This window comes from Gekko japonicus, unplaced genomic scaffold (assembly GCF_001447785.1).
Source record: "Gekko japonicus isolate JY-2015 unplaced genomic scaffold, Gekko_japonicus_V1.1 scaffold308, whole genome shotgun sequence".
Classification (NCBI taxonomy): Eukaryota; Metazoa; Chordata; class Lepidosauria; order Squamata; family Gekkonidae; genus Gekko; species Gekko japonicus.
Genome location: NW_015164673.1, coordinates 848549 through 870799, shown reverse-complemented (window position 1 = coordinate 870799; position 22251 = coordinate 848549). Strand labels below are relative to the sequence as shown.

Here is a 22251-nt window from a genome sequence, read left to right as displayed (position 1 = left end):
CTCCTCATCTCGGGACTCCACCCCCGCCAACCGACCTTCCTCCGAGTGGGGGGGGGCGGGCGGGGCGTGTTGTGAAGGCAGGCGGACTCCGACGAAGGGGAGCTTTAGCCGCCCTCCCGTCCCGACCTATAGAGGATCCGACTAGCTCAGACGCAGCAGGTGGGCCGCGTGTTAAGTTTTTGAGTGTATGCTGTTGAATGGTGGGAAGGGGATTCGCCGGCCTAAACGCTGTGGTGGGACCCATTGCAGAGGCCATTCTCTCTCACGCCATGGGGGAATGGATATCTGATAGGAGTCCATTTTTGTAATGCGCTCGCCCTACAGTGCGCTTATCCTGTAGTCTGTAAAAGAAGGGATTTATGAAGTCCGGGTTCGGTAACCCGTCCCACACTTTGTGGGAGAAGATACCGCTTGAACTACCTGCCACACGTCAAAGTATCTCCTTTCTCTTCTTGTGTTGGGTGGACTAATCATTTGACTTTATTGGGAAAGGGGCTGGAGGGATCCTGGTGGCCTGGAAGAAAGCAGAGCTTTTGGTCACAACCAATGTTCCCTCAGAGGGAGCTGCGGTGGTTCAAGTGGTTAAGACGCTGAACTACAGGCTGTGGAAGGTCAGTAGTTCAGCAGTTCAAGACCCGAGTGTGAGTGTGTCGCATGACGGAGTGAGCTCCCATCTCTAGTTCCAGCTCCTGCCAACCTAGCAGTTCGAAAGCAAGAAATTGTAAGTAGATAAATAGGTACCACTTCGGTGGGAAGGTAACAGCGTTCCGTGCGCCTTGGTGTTTAGTCATGCCGGCCACATGACCACGGAAAAGTCTTCGGACAGTGCTGGCTCTTCGGCTTTGAAACGGAGATGAGCACCGCAATCCTAAAGTCGGATTCGACTGGCTTTCGTGCAAGGGAACCTTTACCTTTAATGTTCCCTCTAAGCTGAGTTAGTGTGAGCTAGCTCTTTAGCCTCTGGCTCACACATTTTTGACTTAGCTCAGGAAGGATGGCTCCAGAGCAAACTAATTTATGCAGCCAAATTGCTTGCTTTAATGTCAGTAGCTCACAAAATATTTTTTTTGCTCACAAGACTCCACATCTTAGAGGGAGCATTGGTCGCAACCCTTGGATTACCAAATAGGAGAGAAGCACAACTGAACTCAGTGGAGGAGGAGTCACTTCCAAATAAGCAGCAGGCGTAGAATCGTGTTGTTGTGCCCCGAATGCCAGGCTATATTTTTAAAGAAACTTGGCTCGCTCACATAAGAAATTTGTTTCCAGATTATGGCTTATCTCCACAGGTGTTTCACTGGTGCTGTGGACAGTAGTTGCTTGGCTCTGGCTGTTTGGCAGCAACAATGTTTGGTGTCACCCGTTACTGCCACCACAAGCCGTGGGAGAGATGGCACTGCTGGCCCGATCTGAGCTGAATGGCACCTGTAGTGCTGGCTCAGATTGACTTGTTCTTGCCAGTCCACTGTTGTTTCCTTCTATAGGAAGGTTCTGTGCAGGAGATGTCCTTCAATTAAACATGATAGAAAATCATCCCAGTCACAGCCAGACAGTTGCACACAACCTTATAATTGGATCCTTTTTGCAATCTTAGCTGCTTTTCACAGAGGATAAGCACACTGGTGAATTGGAACTTGGCTGCAGACTTCTTTTTTTCTTTTTTGTTCTGAAGTGTTTACAGTGTAGAATTCACTACTCTATGTAAATGGTAATTCCATCACACAACTGATTTTGTTATTTTGATCTGTAGTTCTACTGTGGAAAATACCCAGCTTGTAACAATAAAAAGATGGCAGGATGTAGCGCCTGCTTCATTATTTTAAGTGGGTTTATTAACTTTGAAAGGGATCTCATTTTCTTACATGATGCTTGCTTTGAGAAATGTTTAAGCTGATTGTGAAAAGAATTGATGTAAAGTTAAGTGCCAGATGTTTAGAAAAGAGAACTAACTGATGGTTGAAAACATAGTTTTGCCCCATTGTAAATGGCACTTGAAGAACCTGGGATCTGTGCCACTGGCTGGGTAGGTAGTTAGGCACAGGGAACTGTTCCTCCACGTTTTAGTATAGCATAGCTGAGACATGCTGGTCTTGAAGAAACTTTTTATAGTGTGGATGGGCTGGGCTAATTTATGATAGACTGGCATTTGGGGCACAACAATTTAAGTATGTGAATGCTAATTTGGAAGTAACACTCTACTAAGTTTGGTTGGCTTAACTTTAGTTAGGAAAGAACAGGTATGGATCAAAATTCTTCCCCTGCCGTGGTACTGTCTTTGCTCCTTTGTATATTATATGCAGAAGATGATTATTTAGGCTGTGACATTTACTATAACTTTATGTTGCACAGTTTGATTTTCATGGCTGTCTAATTTGTTGACAGCAGTATTGAATTGTGCTGGATCTATTTTCTTACTTTTGATGTTAGCTAGTGGTGGACATATAGGAAAGTCTGTATAACTGGTATGACTTTTATCAGTGGTATAGACACTGCTTTGAACATTTCGTACATAGTTTAAAGCCAAATACTTCCTAAATAGAATAGCCTGTAGTCTGTTAAATTTTCCAGAATGCTGAAATTGAGGAAAACTATGTGTATGCAACCTCAGTTTTATTATGGTCTTGAGTATTTCAGGATCAGGTCTCTGAAAATGAAATCAGGTTTGTTTTCTCTACATAAGTGGACTGAAAGAGAAAAAGATGGTATTTTACAGTATTGAGGAGTTTTGTAATACAGAAAGTAAAGTAAGCCACTCTTTGCCTTTCCATTTTGTTTAATTTTTGCTTGACATTGTTTGAAGTACAACAGATTTGTGTCAGAAGTTAGTATCAACTTATAAGCCATGTGCTGGTATTCATGGAAGTTAAGAGTCCATTGCAGGACAGCAAAGCTTTTATAAGAGGATTCTTCTGAAAATAGCTTCAGGGAAGATGAGCATAAAAAGACTACCTGGAAAAGCAAGCAGAGAGATCTTCTAGCTCAAAGTATGCACAGTGTCAGGGTTCCCAGTCAAAACACTCAACAACGTTCATTCAGAAGTTTCAGTTTATTGAGGACTAATACTTAGGACATCATGAACTCTTGTGTCAGGAATGGCAGGCAAATGAGCTGAGCTTACAGATATACCCCCTTCATATATGACCCCCTGATGCAATAAAGCCAATGGGCAAGCACCTGAAAATGTGGGCAAAAAGCAACGGTTATTAGCTCGGAGCTAGCAGAGTAAAGCCTTCAAGGACACTAGATAGATAACAGCACGCAGACTGAAGGAAGGGGGGGATGGGAGGAGAGAGACATGGAGAGCAACCCACACATTCCACACCATGGCAGCATTAGCTGACACACAGATGAGTTCAATAAAGATTTAGGTTTATTAAATCTTGAGAGAAGATGGCAGTATCAGTAGGGTAATTTTACCTTTGAGCAAGCTTATAGAACTGCTTATAAAAAGCAGAAGCTGTCTTATTAGGCACCTGGTTAACTGGAATACCAAACTGCCCCTGCTTTGCCACTGCCTGCTCTCTGAGAGCATGCAGAGTCTTAGTGGGCTTTGGGTACTAACTAGGGATGGGCATGAACCTAAATTCATAAAAATTGCTGGATCGTATTTCACAAATCAAGGCTTGTGCCCATCCCCATCAACCCTCGCATGACGCTCCATGGTGTCTTTTTTTTTTTTAGGTTCGTGCAGCTTGTGGGAAATGGGGGGGGGGAGAGACCACCAAAATGCCTTGCATCCATTTCAGTCTAACAGCGGGGCTGGTGCGCCCAACAGCTGTTAGGCTGAAATGGATGCAAGCCATTTCAGCGATCCTTCTTGCCCCCCCCCCCCCGCTTCCAAGAGATTGCTGAAATGGAGAAGCCATGGCAGCCAGGATCTGCCTGCAGCCAGGAGAGCCCTCCCCACTGCATGCGGAGAGAAAGGTGGAAGGAAGATCATCCCAGGAGATGTCCTTTGCACTTTCTCCTGGCTGAGGCTCACTGCAGCCAGGAGAAAGGGAGGCCCTTCCCGGCAGATCCCCTCCCCGCTTTCTCTTGGCCACGGTTGGGAGAAAGGTGACTCCAGGGTCTGCATAGCAGGAAGGGCTCTCCTGGCCACAGGCAGATCTTGGCTGCCATGGCTTCTCTTCCTGCGGCATGTTTTACAGGTCTGCGGGAGGAGAAGCTGACCCCGGGATGTTTGTTCAGTTCTCCTTCTGCACTGTCTCTAGCTGCAGGGGGGTTGTTCTACCACATTACGAACCTCACGAAATGAACTGATTCAGTAAATGGGGAGGTCTGTGAAGGTTTGTGGTTCATGCAGTACCACAAACCGAAACAAACCTCGATTTTCCTGGTTTGTGCCCATCCCTGCTCCTCCATTTGCTCTGCTGCTGAGAAGCACTCCTTGCTGTTCTGCTGCTTGATCTCACTTTTTTTTAAAAAATTATTTTATATAACAGAAAACAGTACAAAAACATGCTGCTTGATCTCACATGAGGGCCATGGGTGCTGCCTGCTTGTGCTGCTGCCAAGCAAGTGGCTCCCATGGTCAGCAGCTGTCTGATAAGAAAATCTTACCTTTTAGGGTTTTGATTTGGAAACAGTGAAGCCATTCTACTCGGATGTAACATGATAAACAGTATTATCCCGTGCCTTTTTTGTTTGAAGCGAGATGCACTCGATTGTTTGGGGCTTATTTCCTGGGTTCCACAGAATTGCAAGAGTTTCCTCATTTAAATTAGCATTCCTTATTTGGGATTAAAAAATCAATTATCAAAATATTGGGGGGGTTGATGGACTGACATAGCATAGTAAATGGAAGCTGTAAAAGGTAAAAAGGATTCCTTTAAGCGGTAGAAAGCTAGTCTCAGCGAGGCTGATAAAAGGGAACATAGGCTGTGGCAAATAAAATGCAAGTCTGTGATCAGGCAGGCAAAAAGGGAATATGAGGAGCATATAGCGAAAAACGTAAAGACCAACAATAAAACTTTCTTCAAATACATTAGAAGCAGGGAACCAGCCAGGGAGGCAGTGGGGCCCTTGGATTACCAAGGGGTAAAAGGAGTAGTGAAGGATGATAGGGAAATGGCTGAGAAGCTGAATGCATGTTTTGCCTCTGTCTTCACTGTGGAAGATAAGAAGTGCTTGCCCACTCCAGAACCGCTGACTTCGGAAGGGGTGTTGAAAGACCTGAGTCTGATTGAGGTGATGAGAGAGGAGGTCCTATGACTGTTAGACAACTTAAAAACTGATAAATCACCAGGCCCGGATGGCATACATCCGAAAGTTCTGAAAGAACTCAGATGTGAACTTGTGGATCTCCTGACAAAAATATGTAATCTTTCATTAAAACCTGCCTCCATTCCTGAGGACTGGGAGGTAGCTAATGTCACTCCCATCTTTAAAAAGGGTTCCAGCGGAGATCTGGGAAATTACAGGCCAGTCAGTCTGATGTCGATACCGGGTAAATTGGTGGAAATTGTTATTAAGGAAAGAATTAGTAAGCACATTGATGAACAAAAGCTATTGAGGCAGACTCAGCATGAGTTCTGTAAGGGAAGATCTTGTCTCACTAACCTGTTAGTGTTCTTTGAGGGGGTGAACAAACATGTGGACAAGGGGGACCCAATAGATGTTGTTTACCTTGACTTCCAGAAAGCTTTTGATAAAATTCCTCATCAAAGGCTCCTAAGTAAGCTCAAAAATCACGGGATAAAAGGATAAGTTCTTTTGTGGATCAAAAACTGGCTAATTAATAGGAAACAGAGAGTGAGTATAAATCAGAAATTTTCTCAGTGAAGGGTGATAAATAGTGGGGTACCGCAGGGATCAGTACTGAGTCCAATGCTTTTTAACTTATTCATTAATGATTTGGAGTTGGGAGTAAGCAGTGAAGTGGCTAAATTTGTGGATGATACGAAGTTGTTCAGGGTGGTGAAAACCAGTGAGGATTGTGAGGCACTCCAAAGGGATCTGTCGAGGATGGGCGAGTGGGCGTCAACGTTGGCTTCTCTTATGTTCTTTGTACATTGTTGATGTTCTTGAGTTCTGCCTTGATGCTCATTAAGTTGTTTTGCTTTTTTAAAAGTGATCATAAAAATGAAATCTGAACATTTAATATTTCTTTAAATAGGCTTGTATTCATGGGGAATCTTCTTGTTAATGCGTTCAGTGGGTAGAACCTAACTTTAAACACAATTTCTATTTTTTGTTACAGGTATAATCTTGGTGGTTGGTTGTATAACATGGCAGCAGGAGGCAGTCCTTTTGAAGAAGGAATGGAGGATCATGACTTACCCAACTGGGGCAATGAGAGCCTTGACGATCGATTGAACAATACGGTACAGCCATAGTTTTTTATCTGATCAGTTGTGGATCGTGATACTAATTTCTTCTAGACATCAGCAAGATGTCTGGCTGCTTGCTGGCAGCTTCCATCTTCCAGGAACAGCACCACCAACCTTCTTGGCCACCTGCCCGTCCACTTGGCAATTCCCCCCCAACACACACCAACGACAGCACCAACTCTCCTGGCCTCCCACAATGGCTCCAGCAACCTCACCTGCCCCCTTGTGCTTTTGAGATTTAAGTGAGGAGTTTTGATAATCGCAGGGTGGATCCCTTCCCCCTCTTTATTCCCCACTCAGTCACTGCCAGCTAAGAGGGGAAGGGGATCCTCCATGAGTGTCATGGTTCTCCCCCCCCCCCATTTGTTGCAACTGAGTCTCTCTGGGCTCCCACCTTCCAACAACACCCTGACATCAATGCTGGAGAACACAGAATGGCTTCAGGCCTCTGCTACCGGGCCTACAGCTCCTGAAGCCCCTCTGCTCTGAAAGCTTTTGCCACTGGGCCTCCATGATCCCAATGCAGGCTTCTGCCTGTGGCCCAGCTGCAACTCCTGGAACTGCCCCCCCCCCCTCACAGCTGAAGCCAGGGAGCCTGGTGCAGCTCCTGGCTTCACCCTCTCTGCCTCCCCATGACACCATTGAGACATCTATAGAGAAGACCCAGGAACTCACAGGGGGAATCTTATCTCCCATTTTCTCATGGCTCCCGGGCTCCTCTGCAGCCACCTCTGGGCCTAGGGTGGCCCCTGGCCTGCTTTGCCGCCTCCACTGGGCTCTGGGATGCCTTGCTGCCGCCACAGAAGGTAAGCAGTAAAGAGCATTTTCTGCGCTTGCACAGAAAGAGCTGTTTTACTTTGGGGGCAATTTAAATTCCCCTGTGTATTAAAAAAAAAAAGATTTAAGATTTTTCTGCAAACCTAGGGGCGACCCAAGTTTGCCGAAAAATCTCCTTAGCCTCCATGTGGTCTCAATCCACAGATTTATATATCAGCAAATAGCAGACACATGCGGCTAATAGTATATAGATTGTTGAAAATACTTCCTGAAACGTTCTATTATGTATACTGTAACTTGCGGAATGCATGTTTTGAAGTCAAACGCAATTTAAGTTAATCCTCCCCCCAAGTTATTAGCATGAAGTGAATCTTTGTTTTCCAGTGTCATATGTTTTTCTTTCTCTTTTGTTATCAAAGAGTTGGGGTGGTCAGCCAAAGAGGCCAAACCGATCTTCAGAGAAAAACAGGAAAAAAATCGTTGGTGAAAGTGAAACAAGACTTACTAATGACATCTCTCCGGAATCCACACCAGAAATTGGACGGAGGAAATCAAAGACCCCTCATAGCTTTCCTCATACTAGATACATGACTCAGATGTCTGTCCCTGAGCAGGCAGAACTGGAAAAGCTTAAGCAAAGAATAAACTTCAGTGATTTGGATCAGGTTTGTGTTTTGTGTCTACCAAATTGGGTGCAGTAGCGTACATGTAAAAGCCAATTAATATATTTATTGAATAATAATTGTGGGTGTGCCCAATGACTTTGGCAAATTATAAGGTACATTCTAAAGTGGAGAGTACATGCTATAGCTACATAAGCACGTGTAAGTTTTACCAGGTGCGTTAATGGTTATGAACTGTATCACAACATGTTAGAGATATGTGGGTTAGATACTATATATGATTTGTAAATTTTTGTAAGAACTGTAACCCCAGAATAACAATGCACCCAGATGGTCATTTCTCCCGGTTTAACTTAAAATATCTATAAAGTTAAATTTGCATTGGAGTCTGCTCTTGGCCAGACAAATCTGGCTTTCTTAGTGCTGATGCTTAGTCTCTGAGTTCCCCTTCAGTTGCTTAAAGTAGGCATCATAGAAGGGAGGGAAGTAGAGGACATGCCGTGGATGTGAATGGAGTAGGAGGGGTGGTGGACAAGATGCGCCTGCTTGCTTATGCATTCATCTGCACACAGCTTCCTCTTCACTTCATCAGATACTTTCTGGAAGGGAAATGGGGGGGAAGGAGCTGTAGTCAAGTGGGTGTGCTATTTGAGTACATGCTAAGTAATTGGGAAAAGAAAAGGGGATACATGGAGCTGCCGCTGAGTAATTCTTTCAATCTGTAGTTCTGACTTTCCTTTCACAGATTGTTGTGGATGAACAGAGGAGGAGTAAAGTGAGAAGCAGCAGCATTTCTGTGACAGGAATAGCTCTGTATGCCACCCTTGTTTATTCTGAACAATGTGCTGAAAGGTTCCCTTTCCTGTCCCCAATAACATCTAGGGTGCTGCTTGTTCAGGGCATTGTCCCCCCCCCCTTGCCCCATATCTCTCTGTTGCTCCCCTCCCTGCTAGTGATCGCTTGCCAAGCAGGACTAATTTGCTTTAGCTTCTCTAGAGAAAAGGGAGGGTGAAGGGGCTGTGGCTCAGCGGAAGAGCCTCTGCTTTGCAGACAGGAAGTCCCAGTTTATGCCCCGGCATCTCCAGCTAAAGAGGATCGGGCAGTAGATGATGTGAAAGACCTCTGTGTAATGCCCTGGAGAGCTGCTGCCATCTGAGTAGACAATACTGACCTTGATGGATGGATGGTTTGATTCAGTATAATGCAGGTTCATATATTTTCATGTACGAGAGGGAATTTACAGGGCAGTGGGACAAACATTTTAATCATAAGATTGTATTTATTTTGCTCTCATACACATGATTGATATTGCTTCACACAAAATGTTGTTACAGTCAAAAACAGTTCACAGCCCATTTATGATGTACATTCTTCTTTACAAAGAGAGCTTGCTATTTAGATCCCGTTCCATTCCCCAAGATAAAATGAGCAAATGAGTGACCTATGCATTGTTGTGTGTTCAGGTTTTTATTTTATTTCTGAATTAAAACATGGTGAGGGAATCTGGGGAGATGGCAAGAAAGAAGGGGGAGTGAGGGCTGTAGAACGATTTTGTTTTAGAGAAGAGAGTTTAGGGAATGCAGTAAAATAGATGGAAAGGGGAACACTGGCTCATAATCCTTACTCGAGAGAGAGACGAAAGCTTGGCTGAAGATTTGTTGATATTGCTTGAGTCTAAAATAAGGAGAAAGAAGTGAAAAATAGACAATTTAAAAGGGAATTTAGTTTCTCATTAAGTCATATTTCCCTAAGACAAAGCACAAATGCTTTCATTGTTGCTCAGGATGCATTAGTAACACAGTGCTCCTGTTGTTAGATGTAATTCTTGTAAGTAAGATGTGAGGGAATTAATTCTTTCTTCTTTTTTGAAATTTGGAGCCTCCCCTTGAGAATGCAGACTGTAGTCTGGAGCAGATAAGCAACTGTTTTTGCCTGTGCCTACCTGTGAGATGTTGGTGTGCTGGCAGATAAAAGGGGGGAGGCTGAAGGTTGTTCTTGGCCAGATATGCTTGGAACAAACCAGACCCCAGTGTCACTGCTAGAATCTCAAGAAATTTTGCTTTGCAGTTGGCCAATGGCTGTGCAGGTCTGGAAGGCAGTGATGGGCACAAGTCATATCTGTTGCCATCTTTCACAGCACTGGCCCCAACAGTACTGCCCGTGTCTTGGTTCTTTGGGCGAGGATCTGGCCCTGTGTGCCAAGCAAAATGGTCTTCTGTGCTGCTGTTGGCACATGTGCAGTGGTTTGCTTACCCTTATTCTGGAAACCAGATGCTTGAGTTTATGCCTCCTTTCAGCCTTAAACTACAGCTCTGTGTCTGGAAGGAAGATGTAGTGTTGCACACAGTTCCTGACTGCTGTGTATTTTCCCCCTGTGTCTCTGGTTGACAGATGGAGTGGGAGGATGCAGAGGCTAACATCTGCTTCAGTGTCTTTATGTGCTTCTTTATTTAAAATGTTTATGTACCTGCCTCTCTCCCAGGCACGTAAGTGATAAAGGATGGCAGGATGTTCTGGTGTTCAGTACCATCTCTCCATCTAAGTCCCTTGAGTAGAAAGGCAGGGAAGGGGTTGCAACAATCAGCTGGTGCCTGTACCCTGATGTTTGCTCTGGCATTGTCCTTTTCCTTCTTCTGTGACAAGATGGAGGTTGGGGGAAGGATGTCTGTGGAACACACAATTAGGTGCTCAGGTAGCTGGCCTCAGAGTGGCAGCACTGCCTGACTTGTGGCACAATTTCACCTTAGGCTAAAAGGCATAATCTCCTTGTTTTGTAGCCTTAATCTGGAAGTACAGAGAGCGCCAAGCAGAACCACCTTTCCCCCTTCTGTAGGCAGAAGAAATGAACAGCTGTGCAGTATGCAGGAGGGAGCTCCTGTGGTCACCAGACTGGAATGAGTAGTGAGACTAGGCTGCCTCAGTGCTTCTCTGTGGGTGCAGCTCTCACTGTACTTGGGTCATGCTTTCTGCCCATACTCCTCTGACTGTGAAAGATGAGTGATAGAGGTGTTGGCAGAGCAGTGAGTAGAGGGAGCAGAGTCCAGGTACCTGAATATGAGATGGGATGGGCAGCTATCCCCCTGCGCTCTAGTTTACCTTACTGTGATATTTTTTAATATCACCCCTTGGATTGTGTCTCCATTTTGAAGGATAGATGGACGCTTGCCTTTTCGTACAGTTGTCGAACTGTGCCATCATAGAGTAAAGCTGGAGCCATGTCTGAAAGGCCTGTGTAAGTGATCTTGTGATACTTTGCTTTTGTGTAGAGAAGTATCGGAAGTGATTCCCAAGGGAGAGCAACAGCTGCTAACAACAAACGGCAGCTTAATGAAAACAGAAAGCCATTCAACTTCCTGTCACTACAGATTAATACTAACAAAGGCAAAGATGCAACAGCAAGCTCTCAAACACAAGAAACTGGTGGATCATCACAATACAAAGACTTACTTACAGCTGCCTTGAGTAAGGATTTGCTGCAAAATTTTCCAGTTTCGATTGAAGAAGGTGGAAGAGGCGAACCTGCTGTGGACAGTAGCCAGGTGGTGCTTGTGATAAATTTTTCATGTATTTCATTTTGAGAGAGATCTTAAGCATAATTAGTTGTTGGGTATCTCTGAGATCTTCTAGAAAGGATTGTTTTATTGATAGACAGCATCTTTTAGGTGTCTTGATAACAAAATATGTAGGATCACAGTCAACCAGGCAGGACATAGCTAATAGGTATGGCAGTTGTGTGATTGGATTTTGGCACTGTAACACTTTAAAAGCTTTTCACATGTAGTCAGAGACTAGTCAAACAAGTCCATGTTTATTGTTGTCCTTATTTATACAGTGTTGCTATGTACATGAGTAACTGTTTGCTAATTCTGATTTTAAATTTGCAGTGGCATACAGTTTTTTACAGCTCTTTCTGTGGCTGGTATAATTTTTTGTGTATGTATGTGGTCATTTTAAGGCTGACTTTTTTTTTCCTGTTCCATCTGTTTTATTGAAACTTCTTATTCCGTACTTTAGTGTTTATGCATCACAATAGATTAACTCACTACTGTCCCCTGTGTCTTTTCAGATTGTAAGCAGATTAGTTCAAATTCGTGACTATATTGCAAAAGCCAGTTTGATGCGTGATGACCTTGTTGAGAAAAACGAGAGATCTGCTAATGTTGAACGCTTAGCACATCTCATAGATCATTTGAAGGAGCAGGAGAAGTCTTACCTGAAATTTTTGCAGAAGATGCTTGTAAGTTGGAGAATATCTCTTTGACCTATATGAGAGAAATTTTTGATGTTGGTCAATAGCATGGGGGTTGAGTTTAAAATGTAGCATTTTCCCTTCAAGTTCACTTTACGACCCCATTTATATAGTTTTTTGTTTATGCCACTGCAATGTTCTAGGCTAGAGAGAATGAGGAGGAGGATGGTCGGACTGTAGATTCAGCTGTGGGATCTGGCTCTGTAGCTGAGAGCACATCGCTAAACGTAGATGTGCAGTCTGAAGTTTCAGATACCACGGTAAGCTGATTTTTAGTAATTAAGGTGCTAGAAATGGAGGATTTTTCTCTCTCTGCAAATCACTATTCTTGTGACTCAATTTTAATATAAAGACATTCTCAAAACTCTGAGAACTGAATAGAACTAATATTATAGTTTACCCATGTCTTGACTTAGGAACACTAAATATTAAGGGGACATGTGGCTGCAGTGGTGAGTCTCATTACTTAAAATGGCTTCTCTCATTCCAAGAAGCTCTGCCCTCCCCCCAATTAACAGCACAATACTGAAGTCCAAAGTGTTTTATTTTATAGGATCCCGTTAAACGTTGTTGGTTTGTATAGTAAACCCTTCTTCATTACTCACTGTTTCATGAGGTTGTGTTCAACATAGTTTGCTTCATGCCGTTTGTAATTGTGTTCATTGCTTATTTGTGGCCTTGCTGCTCCTGCCAAAGGGAATCGGATCACCTCATAAACCCTTTCACATGGCAATTCATTCTGATACTAGTTTATTTTCACTATCGCAAGAACTTCTCTTTGCTTAACATTCTGAAGTAATCTCAGGTTTTGAACCCTAATAGAAAAGGAATGGATGTGAAACCCATAATTGTAACTGAAGAGTGAAGATATTTAACACGTCTTAACAGGCCACTAAAGGTGCTGGGATGGAATTAAATATCCTGTATTTTGGATTTTTTCAAAGATTAAGAAAACATGGGTTTTTTTCTGACAATCTTGGTAGGGCAGTTCTGCCTGGGTGGTTTCTTCAACTTCTGTCTGTTTAGCAAGTCACAGTAATCTAAAAATTAGCATTAGAGAGGGGTTAAGAGAAAAGTTTTGGAGAAGAAAAATATATTTAATAGAGACAGGTTAGATTACTCCAAAAAGTCCATTAAACTTGGGCCCATATCTAAGTCACTTGCTCATCAGTCCCATATCTTTTTAAAACCGTAGAATTACAGGAAATTATTTTTTAGATGTTAAGAACTTTTGTGTTGCTTAACACTAACCTGCAATCACAATGTATTTGGAACCCAAGAGTCAGGGAAGATACTGAGTTGTAGCTTTTCATTCTGCCCATGGCCTTTCCCACTCATTCCCTGCTCATCCAGTGTTCTCCCCACCCCCCATACTATGTGCCTTAAGCCTAACTTTTCCAACTTCCTTTTTCCCTTTTCTCACCTAATTCATTTGCCTTCTGAGGGGGTTGGAAATGCTGTATCACAAACCCATGTGTCAACTTGACAATGTTTTTCTTCTCCCTTACTTTGTAGCACTCACACGTTTGTCTTGCAGTCATAATATGCTTAGCGGTCAGTGTGTGCAGCTATTGGCTGGGGGAGGGAGAAAACATGATAGTGTGCATTTTGTGGGAAGGTATGGGCAGGCAGAAGCGGTTCCTAGTTGTAGGTATTGCTTCATTTTGAATAGAAATTATGTAGTGACAAAATAACTGTGTAAAGGCTATTAAAGGCATCTAAAACAGGGACCAGTATTGAGTAGGATATTGTCATTGTTACATTTAGGCTGCATTCAGATGAATAGAACGTCTGTTATATGGTACTGTGGTTGGTTTGGTGTAATGAGCTTTGGAGGTCATGAGCATCTTCCCCTCATCCCTTTGGAGATGAAGCAAGTGAATCCAAGGACTTCCTTACTCATTCTTTCCATAAACAAGCCATAGTTTGGTCATTGTGTCTGAAAGCAGCTGTAAAGAAACTGGACATGATCAATGTTCCCTCTAAGATGTGGAGTCTTGTGAGCAAAATTTCTGCTTTGTGAGCTACTGGCATTAAAGTTGTGAGCAAGCAATTTGGCTCCTTCATAAATTAGTTTGCTCTGGAGCCCTCCTTCCTGAGCTAAGACAAAAATGTGTGAGCCGGAGGCTAAAAAACTGTGAGCTAGCTCACACTAACTCAGCTTACAGGGGACACTGGACATGATCCATACATAGGCCTGTGTGGCCGTGCTTTTGATGAATTTTATTTAAAGTTATTGATACGCCAGATTTCTGACAATAGTTTAACAATAAGAATGTAACGATTTGGATGAGGCATGTAGATTTTAAGTGCATCGCTGTTGCTAGATTCTAGTTGTTGTGGAACATAATCACATAACTCATGTGATCCACTTCTTTAAAACATTGCTAGGTATAGAGTGGTTGGTAGCAGCCGCTTTTGTAGCAGTTTCTGTGCCAGTGGCAGAAGTGTGTGAACCAGGGCGTAGCATTTTGTACAATGCAATGCAAAGAATTTCCAAATTTGCTTATATAAGTTTCTTTGTCAGATTATAGGAATTCTGACTGAATAACATTTGTCACAATCCAGAAGTATGTACAAGTGCCACTCATACAAGTAGTACTTTATATGAGTAGGTTCCTATATTCCCTGTGTCTCCTAATTCCCTCAGTCTGAGGAGCTGATTGTTATAGCTGAGAAAGATAAATTTAAAAATATACATGTCAGAAGAAATCCGACCTTATGTCCTACTCCCAACTCCTAAGCTGCTTTTAAAGCTTTTGTTGGAGTTTAAAACATTGCAAGATTCAGTTGAGAGAGTTGCTGTGGGGAAACTTGAAGAAACTTGGTGCTCATATGCCTTTGATAGTTTGAATCTTTCCTTTTCATAAAAATGTAAATATGTTAAAATATTAAAGAAGAGTGTGATTTCAATTGTATGATGCATTGATGAATCAGAAACTGAGTATGCCAGTAATTTGTATAAGTGTAAATGTTGTTCTTAGCAGGAGTGTATATTCACAGTCTAACTTGCTAAACTATTTGATAAAGGAGGTATCTTTTAGTCTGAGAACCCGACCCCGCATTGAGGACAATCTAGGGAATTCAGCTTCTCAAGGACAGGTTTCAGACATGAACATTACATCAAGTCCAAAAGTGAAAAGTGACAGAGCTGCACTGAATGGCAGGGAAATCTGGCCTAGTATGATTAATAGACAAGAACCTGGATTGCTTTCAAAGGTACACTACAAATATTGCACTGGAAATCTTTCAATATAGGAGTTCAATATAAATCCTTTCTCTTTCTCTTCCATTAATTATCTGTTTTTAAAAACAGTTTAAAATGTGTTGATTACTGCTTTTTTATTTTGAAAGAGTTGAGTTTATTAATACTTTTAAGCTTTTGGTAAAGTTTCACTTATCATATTTTATCGCATGAAATTAATTTTAAAAATCCTCTTACAGCAGACAATTTAAAATTAACATCTTAAGTATTCTACTGGGTTAAATCCTACCAGCTTTTTGCTGGTGCAAGAGAGAAGATCTCACCCCATTCCTCTCCTCACTGCAGCCCTCGTCTCCTGTGTTTTATTCATTTGTTTTGATATTTATGTTCTGTTTTTCTCCCCAATCAGGAATCAAAGCAGTTTACAACATCATTCTCCCCTCCTCCATTTTATCCACACAACACCTGTCTGGGTCCCATGATCCCCATCTTAGCCTTTTCAGGGGTCAAAAGGGGCTTCTCTTCCCTCTTGCACCAGCAGAAAAGATAGTGAGAGCAAACCCCTTTTATTTCTAAACTTGTCATCCCAACACAAATATCTTCCTATATGAGAGGCAATGCCATGTCAGTTTAGCTTTGTAACCCCAGGGTTTTGGGTTTGTTTTTTTAAAGAAGAAAGTTTTTCTTTAAGTATAGTATTAAAGTTCTTTAAATATAGTATTCTCTGATGAAATATTGCTGCAGTTTCAACCATTGAGCTGCTGGAATCAAACATAGCTTTCTTGTAGAAACCTAGTTTAGAATTTTCTTACCGACTGGTTGTTCAGCAAAAACACTTTTGATTATAAAATATCACCTTCACTTTTGTTATTGTTGTTCAATAGCAGTGACTTTATAGAGTTTGTGTTTTCATTTTTTTAAAAAAAATCCTACTTCTTCTGATTGGTTTAAGTATTCAGATTTCACATTAAAATTGCACATGTCCTCCATTGTCTCAATCATTATTGGGAAGATGTTTGAGCTGTGTGATAGGAACTTTGGCTGGATCTTGGCTTTTATCAGTGATTTTCTGTCCCAGTTTTCATTGTAATACGGGCAACTACATAATCATGGTGCTGGATTATTGGTATTAATTAAATGGTTGGTGATAGTAGCAGTAATTGGTGCAATGTGGCCTGATTTGAGTTGTTTAGTTCCATTAATTTCAATGAGAGACATGGCTTAACTCTGGCTAGAGTTGTTGTTCTTGTTTGTGGTGATATGAGAGGTGCCATAAAGTGGCGTTAGTCTTAAAACATGACCGATAATGAATCTTGTAACTTCCAAAAAGGCAGGATACTATACAAAGAATTCATTGTGGAATATGCAAAATATTAGTTCGAGTGCATTTTAAAGAACTGAATATAACTAATCTTCCATTAATTAAATGTTGAGCAGATAAAAAGTGTACCAAATACCTGGAATTTACTTCCAAGGTACCAAGCAGTAACTTTTGATCTTATTTAGTGTAATTGTTACCCAGAACTCCTTTATTTTCAGATTTTGGGTTTAATTTATTCGTTGAAAGTAAGATTACAAATAGTTGAGTTGCTGTTCTACAATGCAATTATAGGCATAATGAAATTGACTTCCACTGATAGAGATTAGGGTTATTCCTCCCATTTACTTCCCAGGCAGAACCATGCAAATCTGGGTGCTGCTAGTTTTTTAACTTGATTTTTCATTACTGTCTCTTTTTATTTCTAGGCTAGGGATCCCCAGCAAGAGGCTACAGAAGAGCTTGCAAATCTAAAGAAGCAACATGATTTACTGAAGAGGATGTTGCAGCAGCAGGAGCAGCTGAAGGCTCTTCAAGGGAGACAGGCTGCTCTCCTTGCTCTGCAGCACAAAGCTGAGCAAGCCATTGCCGTCATGGATGATTCTGGTAAGCTGAGGTTTTATTTACTTGGAACAGAAATCCTTTTTTCTCTTCCACAGCTGATTGGTTTTTTTGCTGTTTATGTCATAGTTGTTAGAGCCCTGAAGAAACCCCTCAGTTGATAAGTGTATTTATTTATTTATAACGTATCAATCCTGCTTTTCTACTACAAGTCGTCACAACAGCTTTACAGCACTTTAGTTGATAAGTGTATTTATTTATTTATAACATATCAATCAATACTGCTTTTCTACTACAAGTCATCACAACAGCTCACAGCACTTCGAAAAAGCTATGTCTCCACCTGTGCCAGTTCCAATGTATTTGTAATAGTTGCTGAGTGAATGGCTTAGCTCATCCTCCCCAAACGAGAGATCTTTAACGTCCTGACAGTCAGGCAAGGAGGAGTCAGGTGCTTCTCTGACTCTGATGACGGTTGCTTGGATTTATCAGTTGCCAGTAGTAAAAGTATTCATAATATTTATTACAGTACTTGGTTTGGCTGAGAGCCAGTGTAGTGGTGAAAGAGTCAGACTAGCGTCTGAGAGACCGAGATTTGAATCCCCACTCTGCTGTGGAAGCTTCCTGGGTGGCCTTGGGACAGTCACACACTGTCAATGTAGCCTGCTTCAGGGTTGTTGGGAAAATAAAACGAAGGCGAGGAGAATGATGTAAGCCACTTCGGGTCCTCCTGGAAGGGAAAGGCAGTGTATTTATTTCTTTTATTTCATTTATACCCCGCCCTCCCTGCACGCAGGAAAAATATACTTCCATGCTTGTTAAATAAAATATGCTGTCTGTGTGTACTTTGCATTGAATCTATTTGGGCTTATAACAGGTATCAGAGTATTATAAAGTGATATATGAATAATCCACCGTGATTATGAAAACTCCAAAATATTTGCAGAGTTGGAAGACATTTGTGTGTGGCATGGTGCAGTTCTATTATAATTTCGTTTTGTAATAATTCTAGAAACTTTGAGATGCCGTCTCAGAGCAACAGACTCCCACTGGCAAAAAAAATACATATTCCAATTCCTTAAAATACGTCTTGAGCAGGGGTGTCAAACATATGGCCTGTGGGCTGGAACCGGCTCGTCCAGAGGTCTTATCCGGCCTGCGAGCAACTGGTGTGTGAGAGGCAAGGCAGGAGACTGTGTGTGTGTGGGGGGTGTCAACGAGCAGGTGAGCAAGCACACATTGTGAGGTGTGTGTAATCGCAGTTGTTAAGAAATAGGAAATGGTTAAGGGTTGGGGCTAAAAGGCTGAGGTAAAATAGTGGGGGGAGGGAATGACACCGAAGGTGGAAAAAGCGGAGGTGTGGTGATTTTTTCCCTCCTGCTTCCTCTGTCTGCAGCTACGGGGGGGCAGATCTGAGCAACTAGCACTGCCACCACTGCACAAACCAGCTTCACATTTTTCCAAAAGGTGACCGGGAGGTGGACAAGCACGAGTGGGCATGTGGAGCAGTGGTTTGCTGACAAAGGGGGAGTGGCGATAGAGAGAGGAGTAGGAGGGCCAGTGGATGCCACTCTGAAGGAAAAGACATCCTGGCCTTGAAAGCAAGTGGAGGAGCAAAGGGAAAAGGGGGCGCTGCTGTTGCCACTGCACATCTGAACAGCTGTGGAGCTGGGAGGAAGAGTGTTGGGGTGGGTGGGGGATGGCAACCTCTTCCCTCCTTTTCAGCTCCAAGGGAAAAGGTGTTGCAGGAAGACAAAAAGTGCCCTTTCGAGGTTTCAAAAACAGCCACTCTGTCAGGCCTTCCCCTCAGCCCCACGTGTTCTGTGGGAAATGTAAGAGGGATGGGAATTGGTGGGGATCTGGGAGACCCCCACCCTCAAGCCAGAACCCTGTTGTCTGGGTCACCCATGGCTTGGTCACTCACCCTGGCCCACCTCATAAGGTTGGTGGTGGTGGAGGGAGAGTCTGGAGTGCTTCCACGAGATCCTCAGAGGTAGGATGGGGAAGAGAGGAAACAAAGAGTGAGGGATGGATCATAGCCGTGCTTGGCTGCTGAGGCTGGCCATATGGAGGGGCTGCTGAAAAACTACCGTATTTACTTGCAAGGAAGATGACATCTCCTAAAAGTGCTATATATACAAAAAGTAACTCATTTGTATGGAAAGGTAAGTTAACCCCTCCCCCTTTATGGTATCCCTTGGAAAAAACCTAGTCTTGCATATGATTAAATGCACTTATTGGGGCTTTTGTGGTTCCCCAGTAAATCAGTTGATTTCACAGCTAGGGATTAATTATTTTTGTTTGTATTTTGAGTTTAAAAAATCGTTAATTGGGTTTGCCTGCATCTTCTGTAAAGTTTATATCTCCAGTACCTGGCATTACATTTTATGGCACACACGGCCCGACCTGACAAAATGAGGTTTGTGTCACATCCGGCTCTCATAACACATACTCTCTGTTCTAGAGTCTGTCCTTCCTGGCATGAGTTCAGGTTTCTATAGCAACTTTCTATCCTCTATGCTGTGATTTTTAAAATGTAGTTTGAGAATTTTCTAATGCAGTTTCATACGTAGAATTTCTTTTTTCTCCCCTCCCCTCCCCTTAATAGTTGTAACAGAAACTACAGGTAGCATTTCAGGAGTGAGTTTAACGTCTGAGTTAAATGAAGAATTAAACGACTTAATACAGCGTTTTCACAACCAGCTTCATGAGTCTCAGGTAACTCCTGTCTGTATTAAATATGTACATTAGCTTCCCAATCAAACTTAATAGTGAAAGGCTTAATAATCCCAATGAGAAGTCTGCTTCTGAATCAAGCACAAAAGCATTCATCTCTCCTCTCTGCAGTTCCTTCCTTGATGTTTGTCACTGAGTAGGATGCAGTTCTGATCTAGTGTAGAGGGGAGACATCAAGTGCATGGTGTGTTGATTGTGTCTGAACAATCTGAGCCACATCCCATCTGATACCCTCCCCTCCTGCTATTCAGTATGTCTGTACATTTTTGCCATATTAGCGTGGGGCCTTCCTTTCTTCCATTCTTTCAGGGTTAGACTTCCTTGTCTACTGATCAACGTCCTTGAGTAAGCTAAAGGGCAACTGGCTACCATGCATAGAATAGTTGTGATTTCATATGTTCATATATCTCGTGGTACTTTTACCCCTTATGGCCAATATTTGTTATGTTGGGGGCCTGCAAAGAGTTGTGGGAGAAATTCTTTGGAAAATATCACTTACCAGTCCAGGATATTCTAAACTCTCGAGTCTTTAGCAGGCCAGTTTGCTTTTAAAAAAATGTGTGTGTAAGTGATGCTCCCCTGACCTCGCCATGTTATGGCTCAATGAGGGTAATGTATACGCTCAGTCCTTTATTTTTTTTTCCTTTAAAAATATACATGTTGCTATGTAATTGGGATATGTTCCCTAGTATGCAGAAATCATACCTGCTTGTAGGTTTTGGGAGAAAAATCAGAGAAATTGTAAGGGCAGAATTGTTCTTTAAATCTCATGCTATATGTCTGGTTCTATTCTATTAGATTCTATTGCTTGGTCTATTAGATTCTGTTGCCTGGTCTTTTTCAGTTATGCTGTTGTGAAAATGTCAACTAGTGGCTTTTGCATTGTTTTGAAATACACAACAAATGGAGTACTTTATTAAAAGCAGATGTATTGTGCAGAGATCTGTACTTGCTCTTGATTTTTTTTATTACGTGAAACCCTTAAAATTTGACCTTGATTTTTTTTTTTAAGCAACAGCAGGTGAACTATTCTAGTTTTAACCACCATAAATAAAATGTATGTATCTTTACTTTCAGGGTCAGCCTGTGCCTGATAACAGAAGGCAAGCAGAAAGTCTCTCTCTTACTAGGGAGGTTTCTCAGAGCAGGAATTCTTCCCTGTCTGAGCATTTGTCTGAAGAGAAGGCACAACTCTTTAGTAAGATGATAGCACTCCAGGGTAAAAAGCAAAAAATGGACAAATTACTAGGAGAACTACATACACTTCGTGATCACCATCTTAACAATTCATCACGTAAGTAGCTTGTGATTTTGAATTGTGAATTCCATTTTGGAACTTTTGTAAGTTAAAACTTGCATCAGTCAATATCTGGAATTTCTCTTGATTTAAGTAAGTTCATCTAAGAAGTCCTGTCAGTTTTGCATTTTCTAAGTACAATTTTAATCAGGATGTTTCATTTTCTGGTTCAAATCCCTGGTTCAAATAAGTTGTTTGCTCTTGGGTTTTCTTCAGACATTACTTTTCCCTACTTCCATCTTAAAGAAGCAAGTAGGGAAGAGATAAACTGCCCAAAGTACATCTTTTAGAAACATGCACTGCTAGATGTGCGTTGGACCAGTATCCAGTCCTTCACTCCTTATGGTTATTTTGCGCTCCTTGTCTTTTCCTAGTGGCTTTTTTAGAAGTCAAGAAAGTAGCATCTCAGAAAGCATTCTACCTTAAACCACCTAGTTGGGATGTTGTGAGGATAAATGTCTGAATACTGTAAATAATTTGGTACTCTGATGAGTAGTGTTGAAATAGCAATTACAGTCCTGTCCTCATTTTCGTTTTTAACACACATGATCAAAACTCCATTCGCTAATTCCACATACAGTATCAGATAATCCAGCCTGCTAAATAAAAATAAGGGTCTAGTTGCCAATGCTGCTTCTATGCTGTAGAGTCTTGTAAGCAAAAATTCTACTTTGTGAGCTACTGGCATTAAAGCTGTGTGTGAGTGATTTCGCTGCTGCATAAATTAGTTTGCTCTGGAGCCATCTTTCCTGAGCTAAGACAAAAATGTGTGAGCCAGAGGCTAAAAAACTGTGGTCTAGCTCACACTAACTCAGCTTAGAGGGAACATTGGTGGTTGCATGCTTCTGCTTATGTTCCACAACACTCCTTCCTGCTACATTTCCAGAACATAGGAAAGGAACTGAAAAGTGGCCACTGCATTAGGTTTCTGTGATGCAGCATTTATGACTACTAGTCTTAGGAGATGTTTTTTACTTGGGTACAGATATGCGAGCCAAAAATGTGCATTTAATCTTCTGTGAAGAGCATGAGTGGGCAGGAATCACTTCCTTTGCAGATAAGTGTGAGCAGGGAGACTGAGAAGAGGTTGGACCTTGTGTGGATCTGTATACAGACACCATCAATGCTCCCTCTAAGCTGTGGAGTCTTGTGAGCA

General features: G+C 42.2%; 1 protein-coding gene across 1 annotated transcript in view; it reads left to right on the top strand.

Annotated features, from left to right (window-relative positions):
- The window catches only part of PCM1 (pericentriolar material 1), a 70102-nt gene that overhangs the window by 677 nt on the left and 47174 nt on the right, over positions 1-22251 (top strand). The window contains exons 2-8 of the mRNA XM_015409254.1: positions 6200-6323; positions 7526-7771; positions 10996-11268; positions 11796-11966; positions 16930-17107; positions 19671-19780; positions 20876-21092. Coding sequence (XP_015264740.1) covers positions 6228-6323; positions 7526-7771; positions 10996-11268; positions 11796-11966; positions 16930-17107; positions 19671-19780; positions 20876-21092 — 1291 coding nt within the window. The 5' untranslated portion in view covers positions 6200-6227. The remainder of the gene's footprint in view (positions 1-6199; positions 6324-7525; positions 7772-10995; positions 11269-11795; positions 11967-16929; positions 17108-19670; positions 19781-20875; positions 21093-22251) is intronic.